General features: G+C 38.2%; 1 protein-coding gene across 4 annotated transcripts in view; it reads left to right on the forward strand.

Annotated features, from left to right (window-relative positions):
• The window catches only part of cc2d2a (coiled-coil and C2 domain containing 2A), a 28,852-nt gene that overhangs the window by 4,776 nt on the left and 3,531 nt on the right, over positions 1-20,545 (forward strand). For 3 of the 4 annotated variants that reach the window (XM_066671108.1, XM_066671111.1, XM_066671112.1), the window contains 29 exons: positions 581-661; positions 999-1,134; positions 2,604-2,695; positions 3,014-3,106; positions 3,669-3,758; positions 4,318-4,545; positions 4,650-4,809; positions 5,448-5,584; positions 6,089-6,220; positions 8,379-8,588; positions 8,967-9,073; positions 9,394-9,534; positions 9,920-10,076; positions 11,107-11,366; positions 11,492-11,669; positions 12,241-12,394; positions 12,696-12,843; positions 13,258-13,396; positions 13,693-13,896; positions 14,205-14,297; positions 15,477-15,568; positions 15,768-15,782; positions 16,455-16,622; positions 16,938-17,043; positions 17,144-17,253; positions 17,478-17,574; positions 17,799-17,891; positions 18,377-18,553; positions 20,096-20,299. In XM_066671108.1, the coding sequence (XP_066527205.1) occupies positions 581-661; positions 999-1,134; positions 2,604-2,695; positions 3,014-3,106; positions 3,669-3,758; positions 4,318-4,545; positions 4,650-4,809; positions 5,448-5,584; positions 6,089-6,220; positions 8,379-8,588; positions 8,967-9,073; positions 9,394-9,534; positions 9,920-10,076; positions 11,107-11,366; positions 11,492-11,669; positions 12,241-12,394; positions 12,696-12,843; positions 13,258-13,396; positions 13,693-13,896; positions 14,205-14,297; positions 15,477-15,568; positions 15,768-15,782; positions 16,455-16,622; positions 16,938-17,043; positions 17,144-17,253; positions 17,478-17,574; positions 17,799-17,891; positions 18,377-18,553; positions 20,096-20,299 (4,002 nt within the window). The remainder of the gene's footprint in view (positions 1-580; positions 662-998; positions 1,135-2,603; positions 2,696-3,013; positions 3,107-3,668; positions 3,759-4,317; positions 4,546-4,649; positions 4,810-5,447; positions 5,585-6,088; positions 6,221-8,378; positions 8,589-8,966; positions 9,074-9,393; positions 9,535-9,919; positions 10,077-11,106; positions 11,367-11,491; positions 11,670-12,240; positions 12,395-12,695; positions 12,844-13,257; positions 13,397-13,692; positions 13,897-14,204; positions 14,298-15,476; positions 15,569-15,767; positions 15,783-16,454; positions 16,623-16,937; positions 17,044-17,143; positions 17,254-17,477; positions 17,575-17,798; positions 17,892-18,376; positions 18,554-20,095; positions 20,300-20,545) is intronic. The other variant, XM_066671109.1, reaches the window with a different exon arrangement.

A 20,545-nucleotide genomic window follows, 5' to 3' on the forward strand; every position in this document is an offset into this window, starting at 1 on the left:
CTAACACTTGTCATTGTGCATGGTGATATAAGGCTTGGATGCAGCTGCTCTGATGTGGAAACCAGTGCTCTTAGGTTTTGTTGATGTTAATGCTAGAGGAGGTGGGAACGCTGTAGTTACGAAGTCAGCAGAGCTTTGGTGAATTTTATATGCTGTGCGCCTCAGCACTTAGTGAGCTCCTATCTAACTTTGTGGTCTTGCTGTGTTTCCTAAACCCTTAAACACCAGTTTCAATAATACTACTCACTCTGGATCATGGAATATCTTAGAGGGAAGAAATATCCTAAACTGATTTCAGTAATGCATTCTTATCCAGTGAGTTCTTTTGAAAGACCCATTCCTTCACAAATGTTTGTACAAGCAGACTGTCTCTATGTGCTTGATTGTATTGACTTCTGGACCAGAGTGAAACGCCTGAATTTGATGATTAGGAGGTGTGTCCCCATACTTTTGTCCATAGTGTACATGTAATAAACGAAAAAGTAGTTTATACTTTTACACAGCTGTATCAGTGCAGTGAAACTGTATATGATGTAGCTCTGAGATGTTATTCTCATTGTGTGATAATACATTACATCAGGAACTGACCAGCATAGGGGATGATCCAGGCGAAAACCTACGACGCACACTAAAAACTCAAAGAATGAAGAGAAAACAGAAGGTAAAACAGACTTTTTCTTTTTTTCCCCTCTATAAGACTATATAACTTTTTATATTAATCACTGTATATGACATGTATCAAAGCTACCTTTCTAAATTCCAAATCCCAAACCTCATTTAAGCTGTTGCAGTTATTCCATGGATTTGTAAATGTACGTAACTTTCAGCATAGTTGATAATATTTAGCTGACCAGTGACTATTTTCACATACATGACAAATATTAAATGCTTTGGTGTCTGATTTTAACCTTAATCCTAACCATAGTAGTTATCACCCTCTCAGTTAATATCCTTGACACTTTTTACAATAAGATGACTTTTACAACCTGTTTTTTTAGCTGTTAGAAGAGATATCAATGGATGGTCCTTCAGAGGAGGTGGTGAAGGAGGAGGTCACACCTGTACAGGAGCTGCAAGAGGAACTTTCTAAGGACACCAGAGCAGAGGGTGATCATTCCGCCAGAATACAAAGAGGTGAATCAAAAATATTCAAATAATTATCAATACAGAAATCAGACTATTTTGGCATAAGTTGTTATAGATGACAGATTGATTTTATTTGTTGTTGGTTTGCAAAAGTCTTTAGTGTTGGAAGCAACAAGAATCATATGTACCACTGCAGCCCTAGTGTTTGCATATAAGGTCTAATATTATCTTCAATTTAAAATTCCATATTAACTTTTTGTTAACTTTATATCATAAATAAAATGTAAAACTTTTTGTAATCTGAAAATTACAAAAAGCAGTAAGTGACTTTTGTTAGACCCTTACATAGCATGTCTGTATTTTTGCCAGACCGTCTACACGGGCCAGCCTAGGAGAAGCATTTTCGCTTACTGAATGACTGACTGACTGACTCCTAATGTTGAAACGCGCATGCGCGACTAGGAACGATATTTCATCTTCAGCTGTTAGTTCAGCCATAATTTTTAAGGTGGTGCTACTACAACGAATGTTGTTAGCTCAGCCATATTTCACATAGCTCTTTTCCACAAACAAGGGAATGGTTCAAGTTTGTGAACTAAACTTGGAACCATTCAGCACATTTCCGCTGACCTAAACTGGTTCGTGAACCAGAAAAAATCGTTCCCAGCTGGAACCAAAGTAGAGTAGGTTCTTCAGGGTGAACCGTGGCTTCATTAATACAGCTGTGCCCAGCCACATTAAACTTCACGTGTTTAACTCTAACCTGTTACATTGAATAAATAATTAATTGTAATTCTTAAAATCAAAATGTTCTTGGTCTTCTTTGTTCTTTGGTGATAGATCACTACTGGTAGAAAAACACTAATGCCGGTGTTATGTATTATGAACAACATTGTGCTCCTTTTATCGTTTCTGAATCTATTAGTCCTGCCCTCCATATTTTCTGTACAACACAATCACAAAATACAAACCACATGTAAACAACACATTGATATGAAGCACCAAAGCTTCTCCAGACCTTCCAATGACATGGCTATGTATTTTGGGCTTTCCTGTTTTTGAAATGCCAGAAACACCTCTGTGATAATGGCTATAAGCCTAGTGGCGGTCCGGCTAAAGTAAGCAAAATGAGCAATTTTATTAGATAATCATCTCTCTGTCTCATGGGCGGCACAGTGGCACAATAGGTAGTGTTGCAGTCACACAGCTCCAAGGACCAGGTGACTCTCTGTGAGGAATTTGGTGTGTTCTCTCCGTGTCTGTATGGGTTTCCTCCGGGTGCTCCAGTTTCCTCCCACAGTTCAAAAACACACGTTGGTTGGTGGATTGGCGACTCAAACGTGTGTGTATGTGTGCATGTGTTCTTGTGCGCGTGTTGCCCTGTGAAGGAATGGCGCCCCCTCAAGGGTGTATTCCTGCCTTGCACCCAATGATTCCAAGTAGGCTCCGGACCCACTGCGACCCTGAACTGGATAAGCAGTTACAGATAGTGAATGAATGATCTCTCTGTCTCTTAGATCTTCCTCCTCTCCCAGGTTTGAGGTCCGACCCCAGTCTCTCAGAGAGCTCAATGAGGAAACGCATGAGGGAAAAGCTAAGAGTGGCCAGGGTAAATTCATTCCACAAATAAATTCATTGCACAGAATTGCCACATGTATGAAACAATGCTGCATTAAGTTCATTTTTGTTTTAGAAATAGTAGAAGATTTTCTAGTTTGTACAGTAAAAAAAAATAGATGAAAATGAGTTCAAAGCTTTATTTTAGGGCCATGATTGTTTTCAGGTGCTGTTTTTTTTTTTTCTTGGCTGACTTAACTCAAACTGAGTTGAATTTTCTTGTAGAAAGAGTGATTAGTTTGTGTCGAGTATGAGAGGAATGTAAAGGCTATGCACACACAGACTTGATGATTTTCTTTTCTTCTATCAGTCAAAAGCTGCCAGCCTGTTGCAGCAAGAGGCTTCACTGGAGCCGGTCAGTCATCTGAGTCTCAGAGACAGAAACACAATGTTTGACAGAGAGGTATGCCCACTTGTTCTGTGTTATTTGCCGTGTTATAATAGCATCTTGTTGTTTACGGTCACAAGCTGAGTTTCTGTCCATGTGTTTGTGTGGATTATAATATATCGAATACTTAATGAGATGCGTGAGTATTTCACCGTCATTCCACTTAGCTCTGTCTCTTTTCTTATCCAGTTGGCACATCCCAAATATTTCAGGCCTTTTTTTTTGGCCTTTTTTTTTTAAAAGATATGGCCTATTGAGTGTAGAGCAACGTGCTGTTTAAGGTGTTTAAGACGAGCTTTTCCCAGGAAGTCCATGGTCATTCCAGTCTGTTTGCATTTCACAAAATATCCCAATTTTTTTCTGGAAAAGGAGTTGTAGATCAATTTTAAAAATCATATTAAATTTATTATAAGTTTAGATTCCACACATGCAGTGTGATTTAATTGAGCCATAAATGAGATATAACAAATATGAAATGATTATGTGATGTTGTTATTCTTAGAGTTGACAGTAATTTTGTGCACATTGACATTACTGTATGTTTCTGAGAGGGTCTATCATTGTTTTGGTCCTGCAGGCTGATCCAGACCTCAGTGAGGAAGCCTCCTCCTTTGCTGCCAGAGTGAAATTCCGAGATGCAGCAAGTCGCATCACCAGGGACAGCAGGGTGAAGGATTATTGTGTTATTGTAATGGCAATGTTCCTAACACAAGACTACAGACTCTAGTAATTTAGCCTAAGTTTGACAGAATATTAGTCCAATGCAGGGCAGAATTTGTATAATTATCAAAACATTACATTTGGTAAATGAATGTCAAACGTGTAATTAGAATTGAACCATGACCTCATCTAAGCATCTCCTATTACAGTTGTAGACACACTTTTATCTGAGAGTACAAAGGCAGGGTTAAACTGCTTAAAACAAGTCTGAGAAAGAAAGCAACCAAGTAAAAATGAGAGTGAATAAATAAGAGAACTGTGCAAAAAAAGTGAAAATGAGAGCTGAGAGAAAAGAGAACCGGGCACATATGGCTTTCAAAACATCCATGCTTAACACAGCTTTTCAGACTGAATGCTTCTGTGTTTTTCGATCCTTAAGGTATTTTGACCGAAGCAAATTTCGTTAAGACCACAAGTAACTGTGTAAATGTGTGCCAAAGACAAATCTTAAAAAGCGTTACTTCCTGGGGTTTCTGTAGATTTCTTGTCTTTTGTTCACTAAGTAGGCAGAAACTGGTTTGCCCACTGCTGAGGAAGCTTACAACTTCTTTACCTTCAACTTTGACCCTGAACCCCAAGAAACACGACACAAGGCTCTGTCAAAGAGAAGATCTAGGAGGAGAGAGAAGGAAGAGGAAGAAGATGAAGAAAAAGCAGGGGATGGGGAAGAGGAACAGGAAGAAGATGAAGATGAAGAAGAGATGGCCAGAGATAATGAAGTAGAGGAATCCAGGGTAAAAGTCTAAAAACCAACGTAAAGTGTTCAGAGGCATTCACTGTGCTTGCGTTAAAGATAAAGAGCATTAGTTAAAATTTGCTTTTTATGGTTGCAACTCAGGATGAAGATGCACCTCTAGTCAGAGATGAAGAGGAGGACCTGTTTATCATTGATCAGTCAGCACAGGACTTCCTGGAAGTGAAGAAAGCAGAGTATATAGGATACAAGATGCGTGTCCAAAGAGAGAGCGAGATTCTGTTCATTCCCAGTATGAGGCCAGGTAAAATAGATGTAGGACGTCTACTGATAAATTAATCTAAACAAGACAGAACATTCCCACTGATATTACTGTACAATCCAGGGCTTTAAAAGGGCACAGGGAGCAAAAGTGGACAGCAATATCTCAATATTTTCAAAAGTGAAAAACATTTTAAAATGCACTTAAAAAATGAAATAATCTTTTACATTTCTGAATCATTTTAATAGTCAGCAATTTTTAATTTAGATTTTTTAACAAATAAGGATCTCCAGCAATCTAGATACATCAAAGTATTTGTTTTGTTTTTTTAAGTTGTCAATATGTTTATTCGAGAGGATACTATGCATAGGTTAGAATTATAATAATATTTCAAAATATCTGTTTCAGGCGATAATGTGTGAACAAAACAATAAATATATATTGTTAACATGATCATCAAGTTCTCTTGTGCCATGTGTTATCAATTACTATAAAAAATGCAAAATAATTTTTAAAGTTGGCTACAGTGTGGTTCATTTATTTATATATTTTAATAATGTTTAAAATTAAGATTTAATTTTGGAATTTGAAAAGGGTTTGTTCCTTTTTTATTTCACCCTTTATCGAATCTGTGTAGGTGTACCTGTTTACCTGTATATCTGTGTTTGCTTGTGTCTCAGTGCCAGCTTCCAGTAAGCTACCGGAGAATGTCCAGCCTCGTTACTTGGAGGAGGAGGGGCTTTATGTTGGGGAGAGACCACCTGTTTCATTTTCCAATCAGAACATACTGGAAAATAGAATTTTGAAGCAAAATCAGGTGACTGACATCATTAGATAGTCTTGTGGTTTTTTTTTTACTTCTCCCTGAAACTTTTGTAAGAAAAGGGAACTTGAAAGTGTAGCACCTACACTACCTACATATGGTACTGTTTTTAAATGGCAACTGATTCTATTTTGAATTGAAATTGTAATGCCAGATGTCAGCAGTCATCAACGGTTATGGTGAAAATTATTCTCATAAAACACTATTTTTTATATTTGGTGATTGTTTTCCCACAAACTCTATTGTCCAAATCATGTACATATGCCTGCTTTATTCTGTCAGAAAAGAGATAAAGATTTCAATGTAAGTGAATAAACAGTGACAATCTTGATTTTACTTGGAGCAGTGTGGATATTATTCATTAATTTGCTGGGAATTGGTCTAGGCTGCTTGACAAGTGTTCTAATGTGTTTTCAAAATGCTTTCCATGTTGTCCATTTTTTTATTGGCATCTTTACTATGCGTATTGAAAGGCAATAGTTTTTTCTTTTTGATCAGGACAGGAAGTGGTTTGGAGATGATGGGAGAATTCTGGCTTTGTCCAATCCTGTAAAGGAATCTTCCACGAGACCACCACTTTTCCATCTGGAGGAAGAGCTTGACCCAGCACTACAGACCGTCTTCAGAAAGGTACATTGGGCTGCCGTATAATGATCATGTTTTCTGGTGAACTTTAAACATAAGGTTTTGATTTTTGTGCACACTTGAAGGTAGCAGACATTTGTGTGGCAGGCTTATGGTTTTGCTGCCAAAAAAAAAAAAAAAAAAACGTGAATAAACTTTTGCACTTAAAAGAGGAACTTAAATGAAGAGGTTATTTAATGCTGCTGCAGTTAGCAGTGGTATTATTTTCTTGTCTGGTTTTATAAGAAGATGAAAAAACATCCATTTAAAATCTTTTTAAACAATTATTTTTCAAAATGGTTTTCTTTCATGGATTAGAAACAGCATTAAAATCACATATAGGCCAACAGTAGAGAATCTGTTCCCTTAAAACATTATTGGTATTCAAGTATTTAGATAAAATGTAGGTTAAAGCCTTTTTGCAACAAAAAGATGTCTGCTTTGGAAACCAGCAGAAATGGTTACATGTGGCACAGTGTAAAAATATGACTTGTTTAGCAGGTGTTGGGGGCTCAGGATGTGAACACACTGCCTCTACATTTTTTTACCTGAAAACCTCAAAAAACTTTTTTTTTTTTTTTTTTTTTTTTTAAGTCACAAAAATATTTTTGCTTTAATCCCTGAATACATGATAAGCAGTTGTAGTTATGAATACTGCTGTAATATCTCATTACATGAACTCCTGTCATACCCTTAAAAGAGCCAATAGCTGAGCTCAACAATAGAAATGTGATATTTCACAATTATTTAAAAGCTAACAAAATAACAAGAATAATATTAATTTACAAAAAAAATCACTTAATTTGAAATCATGTGGGGCGGCACGGTGGCGCAGCAGGTAGTGTCGCAGTCACACAGCTCCAGGGGCCTGGAGGTTGTGGGTTCGATTCCCGCTCCGGGTGACTGTCTGTGAGGAGTTGGTGTGTTCTCCCCGTGTCCGCGTGGGTTTCCTCTGGTTGCTCCGGTTTCCTCCCACAGTCCAAAAACACACGTTGCAGGTGGATTGGCGACTCGAAAGTGAGTGTGTGTGTGTGTGTCTGTGTTGCCCTGTGAAGAACTGCCGTCCCCTCCAGGGTGTATTCCCGCCTTGCGCCCGATGATTCCAGGACCCCCCGCGACCCTAAATTGGATAAGCGGTTACAGATAATGGATGAAATCATGTGTATGGCAACATATTTTTTCCAAGAATGATAATTTCATGCCAAAATCTTCTCAGGACTGAGTTGTCAGGACTCTTGAGTTTTTGTGCATGCATTCAGACTATTGCTTAGCAGCAACGGCCACCAATAAGATTTGCAGAAATGAGTGGTGTGAGACATGAGAGTGGCTCCAGATGTGTGGTGATGTCGTTAATGGAAGGAGGACTTAAGTTGAGTTCAGAGTGTGGAGTTGTACTAACCAAACAAAGAGGAAGGATATGATACACTTTGCAACATATGGAGAAATGAATTAATATATTAATTTGTTGCCTAGATGTCCTTGAAAAAACATTACTCTTGGAATTAGCCTTAAAGGCACATGTGGTATTAATAATAAACACAAGAGCTTTAAAAAAGTGCTTTTGTCTGCGACAAGAAAAATTATTTGGCTCTGCGTTCTAACGAATCATTTCTTTCAGATCTCAAAAAAGGATTGGAGGACTTAAAGTGAAAAATGTTATAATAGTTCATGTAATCTTTTGAGAAATCCACCCCATAAATCCCTGGACATTTTCTGCATGGAAATGGATAGCACATAATTAAAAAAAGGATAGCATTTTGTAGTTCAACAATTACAGACATCAGTCCATTTGTGACTCTGCATTCATTGCTTGTCCTCCTCTGTCACTCAAATGGCCAGAACCAGCACAGAGCAGGTATGATTTCAGTGGTTCTCACTGCTGCAGTCACAATGGTGGTGATGTGTTGGTGTGTTTTGTGCTGGCACAAGTGGACCAGACACAGCAGTGCTAACCTCACTGACTGCCTATTTTTACAGACAGACAATAATCACAGTCCATAGGTGTGAGTGAATATGTGAGTGTGTGTCGAGCACTGGCGCCCCCTCCAGGGTGTTTTCCTGCCTTGCACCTATTGATTCTGGGTAGGCTCCAGACCCACCGTGACCCTGAACTGGATAAATGGTTACGGATAATGAATGTATGAATTATAGTCTCCTTTTGCAGGCTCTAAAATCAAAATATGTGAACTGCTACATCGCTGGCATCGGGGACACACAGGGAGACTACCAACTGGATGTGGATGTTTCTGGGCTTATATTCTCCCATCATCCCCTGTTCAGCAGGGAGCATGTGCTTGGAGCTCGCCTGGCCCAGCTGTATGACCAGTACCTCAACAGACAGCAGAAAAACCTTACCTCCCTTCTCACTGACAAGGTAACCGAACTCCAATTAGGCTCATGGGATATATGAAGAGAATATTTGTTAAGGATTAGATGCACTTAATTTGAGGAGGTTGAATGAGGAGAAAGCACTGTTCCTTTACTCCTATTTTCCCCATTTTCTTTTTCCTGCAGGTCCAGGAATCTAACTGTCAAGCTTTCAGTCCCAAGCTTATTGTTACTTTAATTGTTTTCATATATTAATAAGCTAATAGCACTGAACATGTAAAGTCCCAGTCTGAACTGCATTTGATGTTAAAGCCTCAAGTCTTTAAAAGTGGAGGGTTGCTGTTGAGAATATTTAGTTTTTCAGTAGAATATATTGATAAACTTATACAATTTTAATTTAGTTTGTGTGAATCTGTGTGCACAGCTGAACGGTTTGAGAAACACTATTCGGAACATGCTGGAGCTGCATAGTGGGGAAGGCATTAGTCATGTGACCCAACAAAGAATTGCAGAGTATAAACAGGAAGTGAGGTAAGTGATCTAAAACAGATGTTTTATATGTTTTAGCTATGTTTATTTTGCACAAGGCTCTACACATTCAGGATTCAGTAAAAATCAATGCTGTTCAAGTGTGACTTACACTGTCACGTAACAGATTTGATTCTGTCTTGCTGAGGTGACAGAATGATTTTTGCTGCATTTGTCTAGAATCTGGCATCTAAGACCAATTTCTTCATCTTATCTGTAGGAGCCAAGTTTGCTTTCAGGCTGTACTCCTACAGAAGCCTATTACAAATAGTGTTCTCAATTTTAAATTCAGGATTATGTTGAGTCTGTGCTATGTTTTACAGACACACACGTCAGCTGCGAGACTCTGAGCAGGAAAAGGACAGAACTCTGCTGAAAAACATAATCAAAGTTTGGAAAGAGCTGAAAGCACTGAGGGAGTTCCAGGGGTTCACGAACACGCCCTACAAACTCTATCTCAGGAAGTGAGTATTGCTGAATATAACACAACTCCAGCAAGATACATTAATCTAGCACACTTTAAAATTCTAGCCTAACATGGAATATTATAATATATATAATATACAAACAAGAACTAACCCAACATTCTGTATTAAACTTAAATAAACAATTAAAATGCACAACAATCATTAATAAGACAACCCAGCACTCATGAAACATGAATGAACCAAGCCATTTACTCCTCAAAAAACTTAAAAATCCACCCAGTTCTTCTCTGCAAACCTCAGTAAACCAACACAAAACTCCAACAAACCTCTATAAACTAAACCATGGCTCTATAAAGAGTATTGATAAACCAACCCAACACACTACAAAGAACAATTACATGTGACATTCTGTTTTCCTCAGAGAGGAGGTGCACCGGGAGCTGGATGAGCAGCAGCAGGAGGCAGAGATAATGTCTGAGTTAGCAGAGCTACAGGCAGAGATGGAGGAAGATTATGAGAGGAAGATGATTGATTACAGGAGAAAGATGGAAGAGTGGAAGTCCTGGCGAAGGAAGCAGGTATCATGGCTGTAATTTTTATCCCAGGACAGTGGAAAGAATATATTAACATTTTGACAGATATAAAGATATATTTTAATTATCAGTCTGGTATGAAGAAGCTAGTAAATTGGCCCTCAGCCTGGATCTTTCAAATCATTACTCAATCGTTAATTGTCTCCAGTCTTAGTTAGTTATATCAAATATAATCAGAAACACACAGCTCCAGGAACCTGGAGGTTGTGGGTTCGATTCCCGCTCCGGGTGACTGTCTGTGAGGAGTTGGTGTGTTCTCCCCGTGTCCGCGTGGGTTTCCTCCGGGTGCTCTGGTTTCCTCCCACAGTCCAAAAACACACGTTGCAGGTGGATTGGCGACTCGAAAGTGTCCGTAGGTGTGAATGTGTGTGTGTCTGTGTTGCCCTGTGAAGGACTGGCGTCCCCTCCAGGGTGTGTATTCCCGCCTTGCGCCCGATGATTCCAGGTAGGCTCTGGACCCCCCGCGACCCTAAATTGGATAAGCGGTTACAGATAATGGATGGATGGATGGATAATCAGAAACAGCAATGCTCATCTCACTCATGCTTTTCCAATGAGAACTTTTGGAACGTTCTCACCATTGTCTAAAAACTCCAGATGCATGTTCTCTGCCATGAGCAGAGAGAAAAAGCCTAGCTTACGAGACAGAGATTGCAGAGCTAGCATATAGTGAGGAAACATCCTCTGAATTATATAAAAAAAATGGTGAACATTGTCATTAAATTTTCCTTGAATTTAAATTCTCTTTTTACGTGCTTGAGACTGCATTTTCATTTTTCTTCTGCAAAACAAGATACCAAGACACAATTTTTTAATGATATTTAAATTATAAGTCAATGGTAGTGTTTTGAACTTTTTTTGAAAGTTTCCACTGATTCTTTAAGTGTGATTTTAGGAAGCAGTATTAAAAGAAAATGCAAAGAGTTATGTATGATATGGGGATATATACTGTACTTTTACAGTACAGGGAGCTGTCTAAGACAAAATGTTGTGTGTTTGTCTCTGCTGACTTCAGAAAGCTTTAAAGAAGAAACAAAAGAAGAAAAGACAGCAGCCTCAGGATATGGATGAGGATGAAGAGGGGGATGAGCACAGTGAGGAAGAGTTGGCTGAGGAGCCAGTGAAGCCAGAAGCTCCAGAGAAACCTGACATAGCAAGTCTGGTCCAGCAAGTGCGTGAGAAAGCCAGTAGGATCCGTAGAAAACCTGGAGAACCTGTTCTGATTCCAGAACTTACTGCATCCAGTCCAGTCACTCCTAATGAGCAGTGTAAACGGTATGTACACAGAGGCTGCTGTCTTTTAGTAAGCGCAGATGTAGTTTAATTGTTAATGACATCTGAGCACTGCTGAAAGTCTGTAGTTTTAACATCAATATACTGCATGTGGATTGTGTTTTAAGAGGTGAATTTTCACGAAGAGAAGATGTTGCCAAGCGTACTCTCTTCATCAAAGTTTTGTACAATGACAAAGAAGTTTCCAGAACAGACAGCCGTACGCTCAACTCTGACTTCAGGGTTCACTTTGGACAGATTTTCAACTTGAAGATAGTGAACTGGCCAGAAAGTATCAAATTACAGGTGGTTAGAATTAATAAATTTTTTAATTTTAATTTGTTTTAACCTGTGTCTGTATCAGGGATAGTTTAAGAGTTTGATTGATTAAGAAAATTTTGAAACTCATTTAGTAAATGTGGGGAATCACAAACTTTTTCTTCCGCTAAAATTTTGTATCACTACTAGTTTTCATAAATACATCAGAGAGTGTTTTCTAGAGCAGGCTTCATTCTCACTACAACCCAGACCATGTCAAAATTCTGTCTTAAAAATTGCAGAATTGTTGACTGGTAGATACAAATTCAGCCTGCTTTTGAAAGTTTTTTTTTTTTTTTTTCTCCCTCATATCTGGAATGGGCTGTGAACTGTAACATAATCAAAGACAAGCAATATGACATCTGGGATGCCCCACGACTTGAATTGTTTAGTCTGTTAGAATTATGTATTTTTCTGTGTAGTCGGTAATCTCCTGTTACCTTCTGAAAAATCTTCTGATTATTAATTGATTAATGACCTTAAAAATTGATTACCATTTTGACTGAAATACATGTTCCCAGTCTATGTGCTTTGACCTTACATGTATTTTCCCCTTCAGATATATGAAAGTGTGAGCTCTTCATCATCTCTGCTAGCGGAGGTGTGCGTGCCAGTTCCGGAACCTTCTGTCTTAACAGGCAGCGCTCCATTTGAGGAACTGGAGTTCAGCAGCAACCAAAGAGTCACCTTCAACCATGAAGGGGTTGGCAGTGGTAAATACAGACAAACAAATTATGAAAACCGTGTATGATACTCTTTCTTCTCTACTATCTTGTGACATGTTGGCAGAGATTGCAGCAGAATATCTAAAATTATTTTCAGAGTTCCTAAGCCAAACATCTGACCATCATCCATGTACACAGTGAGGACATGCTGAAAAATGATCTGAGCTTATATTCATAGTTTTATTATGTATTTAGTAAATCATTGTTTTAAAAGAATGTATTTGTTGATTAATTTTATTGTACTAATATAAGATTTGCCTTTTTAAATTTTTGGTCCATCCTACTTTAGATGTACCGTTTTCGTTTTCGGCTGATGGCAGTAACAAGCAATCCCTGCTGACTTCAGGAAAGCTGTCCTGCTGCGTGTCCTGGGCTTTAGGGGAGGATGACATACCCCTAGCTCCCCCTTTCAGTCAGTCTGGTGCAGGCATGCACAGGCAAGTCACAATCCCTCTCAAACACATTTAGATAATTTGAATTGAATTTGAATAATTTAAAAATGAATTAATACTAAATCTTTATATTAATTAATACTAGCGTGAAATTACATTAATTTATCAGTTACATTACTTGTTTTTTGTGCTTTTCTATTTATTTTCAAATCAAGAATTTTGAAAGGAATATAGTAATTTTAACAGTAAAACTTTAGTCATTGTTATGCAGTTACTAGGCTCTTTGTTTCATTTCATTGTTTCATTTACTTCAAAAGCATTTGTACTGCTTTTTCAGTTAGTGTCACTTCGTTTTATTTTATTTTGAGGGTATACAAATAGCAATTATCAAACTTCAGTTCTTGTAATGATCACCTGTTTATACTTCACTATTTTTCCATTCTCTCTCTTTGTCTATAGTGGCCTGAGACAGATGGATGCTATAGCATGTATTGGGGCATCAGGTCTGAATGACATGAAGAGGCTTGGGAAATGGGCAGCAGAATCTCGCCTTGACCCCAATGACCCTAACAATGCCTCCATAATGCAGCTGCTAACAGTGAGTGAGAACAAATATTTCAGGCTGAAACCTGAAATATATATATATTGGGTTGTTTTGTGTTTCTCAGATTGTAAAAGTTCCTCAGATTTTGTTTTGACAAGGTACATTTTTTTTTTCATCATTTGATGAGAACTGAAACAATGTTCCTAGAAAAGATTCAAAATCCCTGTGTTTACAGTTCTTTGAGAAGAGCACGTTGAACTTCATATAGATCAATCAGATTCAAGTCCCTGTTTGAACCCTGGACACTACCTCATCTCTCCACTTCCCTCTCTTATTCCTCCTTACTATAGGCGGCAAGTGGAGGGGAGGTAGCTTTCCCTGATTATTTCCGATTGGAGCAGCTACAGGAGGAGTTTAACTTTCTGACAGACGAGGAGCTGGAGCGTTCTCGTCGTTTTCGTCTGCTCCGGCTCAGGAGTCAGGAAGTTGCAGAGTTTCGCCATTTTAAAACCATACCTGCCACTGAGCGTGAAATCTCAGAGAAAGTGTTTGAGGTTAGAGTTCCAGTTTATGTATCACATTGATGTTGAATAGCTACATCTCTTCCCTTAAACCTTTTCTGTGTTTATATACCAGCTATTGGGCTTTGCTAGAAAAAAAAGAACAATGTGCATGAACACAGCATTAAGAATGTGTTACAGTGAATTTAACTTGATAAAGGAGAGATGGTAGGTATAATTAAAAACTTGTAGCACAGTTCTCTCTCATGTAAATATTATGAATATTAATTTAAATAAACAGTTATTGCACCAAGTTCAAATATCAATGTTGTAGAACTGTAACTTCCTCTCCATCCCATCAGGATTATGACCGCAGGTTAAAGGAAGGAGAGCAGGTCGACACCAAAGAGCACATAGATGCACACAGAGCCCTGGTGGCCAAGTATTTACAGAAGGTCAGTGGCCCTTTATGTTTTTAAAACATTTGTAACCCTATGTGGACTGGATTAGTGTCACATAGGGAGCTGGGGTAAATTCATTGTACCTCAGGATGTCAGTAATGCTTATGGTGTATTTACACTGGATAAAATATTTTTGATGTAAATAATAGAGATGGGAGTGGTTTCTCATGCACTGCTGTCACACTGTGTGTATCATAGGCAGCAGAGCTACTGGAGTTTTTACACTATTACCACTGTTCTAAGACCAGCCCCCCTACCAAAAATAGCCATCACTACACAACCTTCTAATCTTGTGCTTCAAAGTATATACTGGGTGAGAAGAGGGCAAAAAAGTTGCTAATCCTTCACAGTTATTATAACTGATATTATAAACTGTTTAATAGTAACTTAATGAGTAGGACACACATTCATAACACGTCATAACTACCTACAGTTATCAAACATTTCTCTCCACTAGTTGTTTTATGGATTTCAGCATGGTGCTTCATTCAGCAGCGGAGCATTTTCTTCTACTTGAACTCCTGTTCTGTTGAGTTGTTCTACCTTACTGTACTTTGTAAAACACCCTAAAACGTTATACGTTGTGGGTCTTGGCATGCACAGATCTGCTTAATTAGGACATATCTAGAGATAGCACAAATAGTCAGGACACCTGTGTATTTTATTAATAAATATCTCCTCCATCCTTGAGAAAATCTGCTAAAAACTCTTTTCAATTGGATACGCTGCATGTCACTTCGGATGGGATTAACATAACCTAGGACTATTTTTACTGCTTGGGAATCTTCCCTGAAACTGAAGCACACACTCCGGAAAAATTACAGAAATTGTCTATTTGGAGAAGATTAAAAACACTGAGCTACTCTGGTAATAATTACTTTATTTCATATCCACAAGTAAAATGAATTCTTTTCAAATAGGGATTTAAATATAGTTTTTTGCTGACATTTAATATAATGGTGTGGATTTTAGATTTTTGTGTGTATTACAGTAATTTATAAATTAATAAACTAAGAGTTAATAAGATTTTTCAGAACAAAACATAACTGGCTTGATCCCTCCCCCCTTGATTTAAAATGTTGTTTACTTTTTTGAGCAAATAAGGCCAGGAATGTTGACCTTTTTAAACTGAAGTGATACTACTGAATTGAGCTGGATCTTTTTCACTTTCAGGTACAAGAGACAGTCATTAATCGCTTCCTCATAGCAAAGCATCATTACATATTGTCTGATTTGGTTGTGGAAGAGGAGGTCCCAAGCATTGGGTAATTATTCTATACTCTTCCACAGAAGAACATCATTAGTTTGATTTTGAGATATTGAAAATTGAAACGAACTAATGAACTAAAAGCCATCAACTATGCTCAAAGAACATGTCATATTTAAAATTTTTGTTCAGTTCATATTTATTCTGTAATTCTCCTCTGTTTTATTCTCCATTTCTTCTTTGCAATTTGTATGTAGAGGTCCAGGCCGAGGGTACGTGTGCAGGCTTTTTTTTTGTTGTTCTTTCTGTGCTCCTTTTTAATTTGTTCCCTATTATTTACCCTATTATTACCTCCATCTTAAGGTTATTATATCTCATTAGTTCTCCTTTCTGTAAATACATGTACCCTTTCTCTGTAGAGTTGTACTGTTCAGTGTGTAGACCTTTAGGAGTCCAGTTTGTCAGTGTTGTAGACAAAGGCTGAAGGAGTTTAAGTTTTAGAATCAGTGTAAGGTACATATTAATACTTTGCAGGTAGCTTCAATATTCTATTACTAAGACCATATGTATTATGTATGCAATTTTATGTTATGAACCAATTAAAAATGTATAGTCTAAGTTGTACCATATGTGCCAGGATAATTTGTGAAAGCATTCCTAGAGTTACACTGGGTAGTAAATTGCAGTATGAGCTCCAGTATGACCCCAAATATAGTCATACTATTATGGAAAGTGTCTAATGTAGAAAAGATAGTGAACAAATTTTAATAAATAGAATACATATTAGATCATGCTAATTCGCCCCTAATGTTGCAGGCTGTATAGCATTTTTGGTTTGAGAATATTTGAGTCTGGTGTACTGAGCTAGACATTTTTGTAAAAAGGATAGGAAATGTCTGTCCACACATGGTGCAGTGACAGTGTATTGTACTTTTTACTGTCAGGGTTTTAGGTCTGAGCCTGTTTAAACTGGCTGAGCCCAAACGGCCTCTGAAACCTCGGAGAAAAGAGAGGAAGAAGGTAACGGCTCAGAACCTTTCAGACGGCGACATTAAACTCCTACTTAACATCATCAGAGGCTATGACATCCCAGTCCGCAAACCTCACACCAGGTATCGCACATCACGTCTTGTAATGATGTATGTGATATGTCCTTCCATATCCTTGATATTACGTAAGCATGTAAAAAGAGAAAAATGAAAAACAGACTTAAGAAAATATAACTGGACAAATTTAGAATTAGAATCACTATATTGGCCACTGTGCTTGCACACAGAGGAATTGATTCTCCACATTTAAACCCAATCGGTGCAGTGAAACACACATTTACACACTCACTAGTGAACACTAGGCTGGGAGCGCACATGCGGGGAGTGGTGGCATAAATAAGCTTGTTTTCATAACTAGTAGCATTTTTTTATTTTCAGCAAACCTGCTGCAGCTTCTAAGAGTGCACGCTCGTACACAGAGACATTTACAGCCCCTCAGTCCTCCCAGACAGCACTGCAGGGCAGTGAGTGGCCCCTTGGACAGGTAACTCACCGTCACCCAACCAGCAGTGTGCCCTTGCTTCAGGTTGGGGCCAACTCTGCTTCATCATGTCATGTTATTTTATATATGTGTGTGCTTTCAGCCCATGGTCCGGCCTTTTGTGGAGGTGTCTTTCCAACGTACAGTGCTGCAGACCTCCACAGCTGAGGGGCCAAACCCCTGCTGGAATGAAGAGCTTGTGTTGCCATTCAGGTCTGAGTTTAGAAACTTTCTATTTATTCCAGGGATATATTACAGCATACACAGCAAATGGATATCCTTTAGAAACTGCTGATACATCTCTGCTCATTTCTGCTGAATATAGTCATATACATATAATCATATAGTCATTAACATTTCTGGGAAGTATAAAGCCAGCATCTTATTGTTATCATTTATTAAGGAATATGACGACCCTGTCTTTCTTTGTCCCTCAGTGCTCCAAATGGAAACTACAGCACCTCCAGTCTGCAGGCGGTCCGGGACGAGGTCTTTATCAGTATTTTTGATGAGGTTCTCTCTGAAATGGTAGAGGTGAGTGATACATAAATCAATCAAAACTGGACCTGTTTTATTTTCTGATTTTAAGACCGAGCTAGTCCCTTTTTAGTACAGACCTAAACCAAGCCTGTTCAGAGTCACTGGCAGAATCGCAGTAGGGCAATATAAAAATTTATTCAAATGGCTGGTGTAGATATATCAGTCAAGTGGCATGGACTTCATTCTTGTTCATAGTTTGTTCTGTGATTCTATTTCAGGATGAAAGAGGAAGCAGTGTTCACACTCGCATTGAGAGACACTGGCTGGGTTCCATCAAGATTCCATTCAGCACAATTTATATGCAGTCACGGGTATATTGTAGCATGATGATTATTATTATTATTATTATTATGTAAAATAAAATTCAGCTTCAGCTCCATTGCTGACCACTAGATTTTCTTGTGAAGAATTTACCCAGTGTTTGACATAACCGAAGCCCAGTACATGAAACAACTGTTCTGTGACTTAAGAATGTTGACCCTTTAATAGTCTCTAAAATTTGTGTAGTTTTTATCTCTTATTTATTTACTGGGGGGACAGAGTGCCACTACAGGTAGTGTCACTGATGCACAGTTCCAGTGTCTTAGGGTTGTGGGTTCAGTCTCTGTCTGTGAGGACTTTGGTGTGTTCTCCGCATGTCTATGTGGGTTTCTGTCAATTAAATTGACAATAAAATATTGTAGAAAACCATTCATATTTTCAGAAAGAAAAAATTTGCATTTATAATTGAGTTATTCTTTGAAGCATTTGTTCTTGGCATTTGATTGGGATTTTGTTGTTCTCACTTGATTTGTAGATTGATGGGACATTTAAGGTGGCCACACCCCCGGTGTTGCTAGGTTACAGTAAGGAGCGTAGTCTGGGCAGTGAGGGAGGATATGATGCCATTTGGAGCCTAAGTGAGGGTACATTTCTCACCCTCTTCATCACCATTGAACCCCAGCTGATACCTGGGGACACCATTAGAGAAAAGGTAACACTCATTCATTTTATTTTCCTTGCTGTATTTTCAATCCTTCTTCTTTTTTTCTTTGTTGTTATATTTTTTCAGTTTGCAATAGGTTTTGTCTTCTATTATACTCCTTTTATGAAGAGTTCTTTAATTTTCCACTGACTGTATAGCTGCATTTTGTACATTAAATTAGAGATTGTAATTCATCTGTAGCTTCGTATGCTTCCAAGGTTCTTTAAGGATCAGGACCACCACAGAGCGCAGTGTTATTTGCAGCATTCTCAGAACTGCAGTGATACTGACTTTGTGGTCACGTGTTGTGTTTTGCGTTGGTATGTGTGGATCAAGCAAAGCTCGACATCAACACACTTCAAGCCCTCTGTCACTGATGGACTTACAAAAGTCCACCAACCAAAACTATAGATCCAACAGACTTATGTGACCCCTGCTGAAGGGATGACTAACCAAATTTTTTGTAACAACCTTGTCTCTACAAAGTATATCTACTGTACCTACAAGGTGGACCCACAATGTAGGTGTGTCTAATAGAGTGGGCAGTGAGTGGCCACATTGTTTACAACTCCAGCAGTACTGCTGTGTTTGATCTCCTCATACCAGTGCACCACATAACACCACCACCATAGTGCTAAGAATCATTCCAACAAATACCTGCTTTAGCTGGTTCTGTGGGGTCCTGACCATTGAAGGACAGGATGAAACCATGCTAACAAACTATGCAGAGCAAATTACAGTTTGTAATTGCACCTATGTGGTAAGTGGAGCAAGTGAAATGGACAGTGAGTGTAGAAACAAGCAGATGGGTTTAATGTTATGGCTTAATTTCTTTTGTATGACCTTTTGTTCACACATCATTTCCTCTTTATTTCCTCTTTATAATGCTTTCTCCTTTTAATAGCTGAAGGACGTAAAGGTAATACCATTTGTCCTGAGTAGAGAATGAGTTTTTGTGATTGAATTATTCCTAAATAATATATTGTGTACAATACTGGTAAAGTTATGTCCCTGGTTCTGTAAATATAAACTTTCAGGTAAAAGTCACCAAACAATCAGGTTCAAGATTTGTTTCAGGTTTTGAAATTGTATTTTTTATGACGAGCTAAATAGACAGCCAGGATATTAGCGCTGTAGATTTTGTTACTTGTAACGTAATGTACCCGTGTTACAGTGTAGTTACCTTGCTAATGCTGTTTTTGCATCTGTTGTTTGAAAAATCAGTATCTAGTCACTACTCTGAGAACATTTAAAGTGCTGTCATCATTGTCGCTTTTTATTTCTTTTTTAACAGTTAATGATTACTTTTTTATGACAATGAAGTTATCCTCTGAAGACATTTTCTTCACCAGGTTTTGACTTAATCTCGTAAAAATACTCCACTCTGATCACTCATATTCTCTGAAAGGAGACTTTGAGTATTCTTCCACATGCTCAGTGCAATTAAACATTCTTAAAAGAGCTGAGAAGTCTGTACATCCCTAAGAATTAACACAGTAATAACACAGATGAGCTACATTAGCTAACTGATCTCTCTCTGGCATGGTCAAGTTTGACACTCAAGAGGTGGAGCGTTTGCTGCTAGCCTGTGAGATTTTTGAGAAGGATGCAAGCCAGCGGTTCCCTGACCGACCTTGTCTCACCACTGTTGTGGATATCACTGGCAAAACCGTCTTTGCCACACGCTTCATAAGACCCTTGGCACCTCCAAAAGAGCTTCTGGACGCCTTCCCTAACAACCTACAGGAGACAACGGTCAGTTTCTGTTCATTCTTCACATCATGACTGCTGCACAGACTACATTGGTTTTAAATGTTTTGTTAAATACTAATAAACATTCATTTTGCCTAAAATAGTGCAGATGTGTTCTGTGTTGTTTTGTAACATCAAATACAGTGTCTGGTATCTGATATAAATTCCATTCAGTTTACAAACATTTGTGCAACGGTGGTGTCTTGTTTTGTTCTGACTGTTTTCTTCACCTATTTTAAACCAGCTGTC

This window comes from Hoplias malabaricus, chromosome 5, assembly GCF_029633855.1.
Source record: "Hoplias malabaricus isolate fHopMal1 chromosome 5, fHopMal1.hap1, whole genome shotgun sequence".
Lineage (NCBI taxonomy): Eukaryota > Metazoa > Chordata > Actinopteri > Characiformes > Erythrinidae > Hoplias > Hoplias malabaricus.